The sequence below is a fragment of the Vombatus ursinus genome, unplaced genomic scaffold (genome assembly GCF_900497805.2).
Source record: "Vombatus ursinus unplaced genomic scaffold, bare-nosed wombat genome assembly UNPS02014863.1, whole genome shotgun sequence".
Classification (NCBI taxonomy): Eukaryota; Metazoa; Chordata; class Mammalia; order Diprotodontia; family Vombatidae; genus Vombatus; species Vombatus ursinus.
Window position 1 is genome coordinate 9,231,535 of NW_020954641.1, and position 6,931 is coordinate 9,238,465.

Genomic DNA, 6,931 nt, shown 5'->3' on the forward strand with positions numbered 1-6,931 from the left:
CTCTCTCTCTCTCTCTCTCTCTCTCTCTCTCTCTCTCTCTCTCTCTCCCCCCCCTTTGTATCTTTGGGATGTAGACCTAGTAGTGCTATCGCTCGATCAAAGGGATCACAGTTTTATAGCCTTTTGAGCATAGTTCCAAATTGATCTTCAGAATGGTTGGATCACTTCCCAACTCCACCAACAGTGCATTATTGCCCCAATTTTCCCACATCCTCTCCAACATTTATCATTTTCCTTTATTGTAATATTAGCCAATCTGATAGATGTGAGGTGATACTTGAGAATTGTCTAAATTTTTATTTCTTTAATCAATAGTGATTTAGAGCATTTTCATATGATTATAGTTAGCTTTTATTTCTTCTTCTGAAAACTGCTTGATCATATCCTTTGACCATGTATCAATTGGGGAATGACTTGTATTCTTATAAATTTGAGTTTTCTATATTATTTGAGAAATGAGGTCTTTGTCAGAGACATTTGCTGTAAAAAATGTTTCCCTAGCTTTCTGCTTTCCTTCTAATCTTGGTCACATTGGTTTTGTTTATCAACAGTTACTTTCAAAGCTGTTCTTCTTATTTGTGTTTTTCTCTGAGCTTCTTTCATTTCCATTCTGTGAATTTTAAAGGATGCTCCAATGATCACTTAAAATTTCTTTTCCTTTTCATATTTTTTGCAACACTATTACTTGTTCCCTTCTCTCCTCCTCTGCCAAATAAAAAAAGGAAAAATGCTATTCTTGTTCAAAAAAAAAAACCAAACATAGTCAAACAAGACAAATGAACAGTTTCCATCTTCAAAAGATGTATGAATCATTCTGCACTTTGGAATCATCACTCCTCTGACAGGAAATAGATAGCATATCTCATAATTGGTCCTCCAGAGTTGTGGCAAGGCATTGCTTTGAGAAGGTTCTTAAGTCTTTGCAAGTTGTTTTTCTTTACAACATTGTTATTTCTGTATAAATTGTTCTCCTGGTTCTGTTCATTTCACTATATCATTTCATACAACTTTTCCCAGATTTCTTTGAATTCTTCCCTTTTATAATGTCTTATAGCACAGTAGTATTCCATTACATTTATATACCATAATTTGTTCAGACTATTTCCCAATTGATATTCAACCCTTTGGTTGCCCATTCTTTATCCCAACAAAAAGAGCTGCTATGACTATTTTGGTATAGATATCTATATTTATATCTATTATATATATAGAATATATTTATATAGATATATAGAATAGAGGGCATTGTGTAATTTAACTTTTTAACCATAGAGTTAAGATTGGAAAGAAAGGAAACTAAAATCAGAGTAGGGGCAGAGACTGAGAAAATACTGAAGGTTGGAGAGATTAGAGATCATAATGAGAATAAAAAATAGGTTTTGGAGGGGTGAGGCGTAGGAGAGGAAATAATAATAGAAGGTTGTGATCAAGGAAAACAATGTCAGCTTTTGATCTTTCACATTAGTTAATCTAGGTTTTAACCTTCTCTATGTGTGATTGAGATAGAATGGAAGTGTAGAAAATGGCATATGAGTAGTTTAGGAAATTAGGAGGTTATTGTGTTTGAGGGAGCATCAACAGGTGTGTTGAAGGTCCCTGGTATAAAGGAACTAGGGAGAAGATGAAGACAGTGATCTAGGTACTGAAATTCATGAGAAAGTTGGGGATCCTCATTATTTGGATTTTGTGATAAATTTAAATAGAATGAATCTCAGAAGAAGGAAAGATGAAAACATTTCTCAGTGATGGTGGCAAAAAAGAGAGTTCATAAATGGCAGTGTGGAGCAAGGAGCATTTTGACTACACTCCCCCACCCCACCCTGGACCAGTGTAATGTGAGGGGGACGTTACAGAATGTGCAGTAGGTGATGCAATGTAATTTGAGGGAAGTCAGAAGATGGAAGGACCTTAAAGAAGAGGTCCAAAATTTGGAAGTTTATTCATTAGGAAATGAGAATTCCAAAGGACATGATGGAAAGAGTAGGCAGAGTTGGAGTGGGACATGGGGGAGGAAGAGATGAAGATAAGAGATGATGAGGATGAGAGAACAGCAGGTGAGAATTGGGAAAGAGGTAGTTTCCCCTTATGGCAGTCTATGATTGTGTATCACAGAGATTGGAAGAGTAACAGGCAATGAGAGTTTACTAATTTAAGGGGTAGCTGGGAGTGGGAACTGCTCAGCTGAAGATGGCAAATAATTAGAAGACAATGTTCAGAATCTTCATTTATCTATCTCCTGATCTTGGAGAGGGGAGAGTCAACTCATACTCCTGGATGATCAGGGAAGGAGCTATAGGCAGGCTGGCCAGTGCAGGGCTAAGGCTCAGGACAGTGGGAGAAGGCAACCTTATTGGATTTATCCATTTTAAAGTTAGGGATAGGGACTGCAATTTCATTGGGGTATGGAGTTCCCAGTGAAGAACTTCCTATATCAATGCTTGTTTTTTTGGCACCTTCTCTGCAACTTATATTCTTGAGTTGCCCAATTTTGTAAAACAGTTTGAAATTATGCCATGAAAGTGACTAAAACTTTCATACCCTTTGACCCAGAGACTGCATTGCTAGCCACCTGCCTAAAGGAGATCGTTGTTGTTGTTTGTTATTTGTGTGTCGTCCTTTGTTTTTTGAAGAAGACCAATGACATCATGAAAGTGATGTCTTGACTTGCATGTGAATTGGATTTAAGTGAGGCAGAGCTGCACAAAGTCATCAGACTCACTCTTTCCTCCAGAGTCATCAGAATCCAGTGGCAAGACAAAAGTCAAGATGAATGGCAATGGCCCAGGATATACTGAGTGACCTTGACCTTTTTAAACTAAAGTCTTTCCTTGGTCTCAGTTTGTCTGAGGCAATGCTCACTCAGTGATTAAGGACTAGGTAAAAACTGAGACAAAAGATGGCCTCCTTCGCTATCACAAAACAATCAATTTTGGAGGGAAAGACCCTTAGAGTTTCTGGCCAGAACAGAAAACAATAACTATTTACATTCTCTCTGAGTCATCAAAACCCAAACAATGAGTGAGAGAGGCTTGGGCTGGGACCTATTCATTGGCCATTCCAGAGTGATTTGGATTTAAAGGAGTAGTTAAGTAGCTTGATGTGAATCCCAATGGGCTTTTCCAAAGCCTGTTTTTTCAGAGCTATATTTCAAGAAATCATAAATGAAAACTGCAAAACAAAGAGTTAATTGGCCCAGTTTTTTGAAAAAAAAAATGATGAAACAAATAAATAAGAAATTAAAAATATCCAGCTCCCAAACCCCAAGATATAAAATATAAGTGACTAAAAATTATATTCCTTTGGAAAGATCACCCACATGTATGATGCCCCAGATGGGGAGAGGGACCACATGTGGCAAGGGAAAAGAAGAAGAAGAAGAAGGAGGAGGAGGAGGAAGAGGGGGAGGAGAAAAATAATCAAAAACATAATCGAGGTTGTTTGGGCTATAGACATCTCAATACAAGAGTTACACATACTTTTAGGAAAGGCAGAAAGGACAATGCAAAACTAAGCAAATAATAATATGGCTCTCCATAATGGTTAGAATTATTGCCATAATGTTCAGTCTTTTTAGCCTCAGAAACTAATTCATTCTCATTGTGCATTACATGCACTGGTTAAATAGAAGTGCCATGAAAAACGGATGCTGAGGGGATTTGTTATAAGTGTCTTAATTGCCTCAGTGCCTTAATTGAAGTAATACCTGATTTTACATTAGAAAATAACAGACACTGGGAGAATAGGTCTTCAAAAAATAATAATAATGCATCCTCATTATAGTAATGGCTTCAAAGTCAACATATTTAATTAAGGTATAGTTGGGCAAGTGGCCTTTTGATTTCATCTACATCTTCCAGTGCCAGAGTATACAGTGATACTTTGTTTTCAGGAAACTACGTAGAGAATATTAATAATAGCCAGAATTTACTTTAATTTGAGCTTTGCCAAGTGCTTAATATCCATTACCTCATTTGATTCTCACAATAATTCTGGAAAGCAGGTGCTATTATAATCTTTAATAGATGAGGAAACTGAGTCTGAAAAAAGTTTGGTGATTTGCCCAAGACTAAACAGTTTGTAAGTTTCTAAAGGATTCAAGTGCTGTCTTGCCTACCTGCCTCATTAGGAGACTTGAAATTTTATTGGGAAAATGTAGTACATATTAAAAATGTTTCTCTTAGCTGCCAAAATGCCAAGTTTAGGCACTTTTGGCAGCATGCCATCCTCACTTGTCTCATCTCATCCCTTTGAACTCCTGAACATCCTACAAGAATCAGCTTAAATATTACCTCCTCCGTTAAAGGCTTCCCTGATCCTTCCAAATCAGAATAGATGTTGCCATTACAGCAACCATCATGGCATTTTTTTTTTGGTACATCTCTTTTGACACTTAGACATATCTACCATGTATTATAATTCTTAGAGTATATTCTTATCTCCTCTACCAGATTTTAAGCTCCCTGAGGTCAGGGCCTTGGTTTTATTTCACTTCTTATCTCCCCAGAGCCTAGCATCATATCTAGTACATAGTAGATGCTTCAGAAATAAATTTATAATAAGTTAGTTAAATGTGCACCTACCTCAGTGTTGTAAGATTAAATGAGCATTTGTAGTTTATAATGGAAAGTTCTATAAAACTGTTAAATATAATTATCATTATCTGTTATCTATAATACTGTTTCAGATAAAACAATGTTTTAGAAAATGCCAGCAAAAAATTATAATCTGAGATAGATAGCTGAGTCAAGTCTCATTTTATCCTAGGAATCTACTATTAAAAATTAGCCAATTTTCAACTGCTTGAGGAAAATGTGGTAGGAAAATTTTTACTCAAATGCAAAGGAAGGGGAAATATCACATGTCATCATTTGTATGTAGTATATGTGAACTAATACTGGTAGATTTCTAATACTCATGTAATAGCTGAGATTTTTCCCCACTCCTTTCACTTCATGTCTTACTAAAAACTATATTTAAGCATTTCTGTATGACTTGTAGCTCTGTAGAATGTGCTTTGGGGCATTTGAAAATCTGGTCTCTAAAAATAGTACTACCAATTTTTAAAGGATGAATCATATTGCTATCAGGTTATAAAACTGTTTTGTGAAAGTGACTGACTTAATTGCCTGATTTTCCTTCATTTTGCTGATAGATTATCGTGTGTTCATCAATTGGTTTCTTAATTTGCACAAAGAAAATGGAATCTCAGAAGTAATTGAAACTATTTCAGTCTGTTGCTGTAAAAAAATGCAAATGATTTCCAATTATTTCTACTCATATGATACATGATTTTTTGTATAGATTTTTCAGTCTGTACACATGGCTTTTTAGGTTAAATGAATTTTAACCCTTATACTGAGAAGCAAACTTTAGCCAAATGGTTATTATAGATGTGGTGTTCATATTTTAGGAAAATGTTATTAATTTGGGAGAATTCCTAAGAAATTCCATCACACAATATTTCTAATTATTATGACCATTTTACTTGCCATTCTCCCTTGATTTTTCTTTCCATTGGTCTTTTTAAAAGTATTTTATTTTGGTATAGTATATATCAGTGAGGTATAGGAACTAATTATTATTATTTTTATGAAACACAAATACATATGTAGTAGTTTAATGCATTCACTGAATTTAAATGTTTATATACTGCAGCTAATTTTTGAATTGTTATTTGTTGGCCGTTTAGAGGGCCAGATAGATTGATTGGTTCCTAAATGCCATATAATTACTCTTTCTTCTTAAATGCTGTTGACCCCTTTCTGCAGGTCTTAGCAAGGCAGACAATTCATAGATAACTTAGAAATTCAGTCAAACTGTGATAAACTATTCCTCCAACCCTTTTATCATTCATCTAAATGCTTAAAGTCAATATTATGATACTAATAACACAAAAAGAAAAACATGTTCAAAGATCAATATTCTTTTTTTCCAAATATATTCTTGAAAAATGTAGTTTATTATTTACCTGATTCACATGGTCCTTTGTGTTTTATGCTAACATTTGTTTTCTTCTGAGAATAAATCTCATTGAACTGGCAAATATTCTCATAGGTCTTCCCCTCAGGTCCACAGACACTTTCCTGGGATCCACAAACACACTGTGGTTCAGGAACTTCCCCATACTCCATCACCTCAGTATCTAAAATGCACTCCAGGTTTTGTCCACACTGTCCATAGAAATGATTGCTGCCGTCCAAGTCACAGATCTGCCCTTCTCTATTCCCGCATTCAGAGCAGCAGCCACAACGGTCTAACACAGTCCCAGCCAGGCAGTTTTCAGGCTGAGAACAAAGTTCTAAATCACATTTTCCACAGTTATCTCCTTCCCTTAATAATCTCAGCCAGCTTCCATCATACAAGGTGGGAAGACTCTGGAAAACTTGTATCAGGACCATCAGCATTGCTGTGCTTACTAGAGACTTCATTTCTAAAATGAAATGAACACAAGCCTAGGATCTTTGGTTTTAAGCCAAAGAGGGTGGAAAAAAACCACATTCCTTCCTTTCCTCCTTCTTAAAACAAATCTGTAGCAACATAGATTTAAAAACAAAATTAACATCAGATTTCAGGTCTGGAATAGATAAGTAAAATATCCAAATCTGCAAGTATTCTTCTGGGTTATAATTTTGAGAAAGACTTTGCTTTGTATATAAGACAAAACTCTTCTCTTGACAGTAGAACTGTAGCTCTCTAAAATGCCTCTGACTTTTATAGGCTCTGTAAGGCTAATCTGAAAGCACTTAATGTAATAGAATACAACTGTGTTGTGACTATTTAATATAAGCCTCACTTTCCTTATCTGGGGTATAGTAGAAAGAAGACTGAGTTTTGAGTTGGGGACTGAGGTTTGTATCCTAGCTGCACTTGGCACATCCTTTAACTTCCTTAAATGAAGGTGTTGAACTAGATGAAATGAGCTTTAAGTTTT

The 6,931-nt window shown here is 35.6% G+C and overlaps 1 protein-coding gene across 1 annotated transcript in view; it reads right to left on the reverse strand.

The window, feature by feature from the left end:
• The window catches only part of LOC114027594 (kazal-type serine protease inhibitor domain-containing protein 1-like), a 24,238-nt gene extending 17,840 nt beyond the window's left edge, over positions 1-6,398 (reverse strand). The window contains exon 1 of the mRNA XM_027841687.1: positions 5,969-6,398. Within this exon, the coding sequence (XP_027697488.1) occupies positions 5,969-6,398 (430 nt within the window). The remainder of the gene's footprint in view (positions 1-5,968) is intronic.
• Between the last annotated feature and the right edge of the window lie 533 nt (positions 6,399-6,931).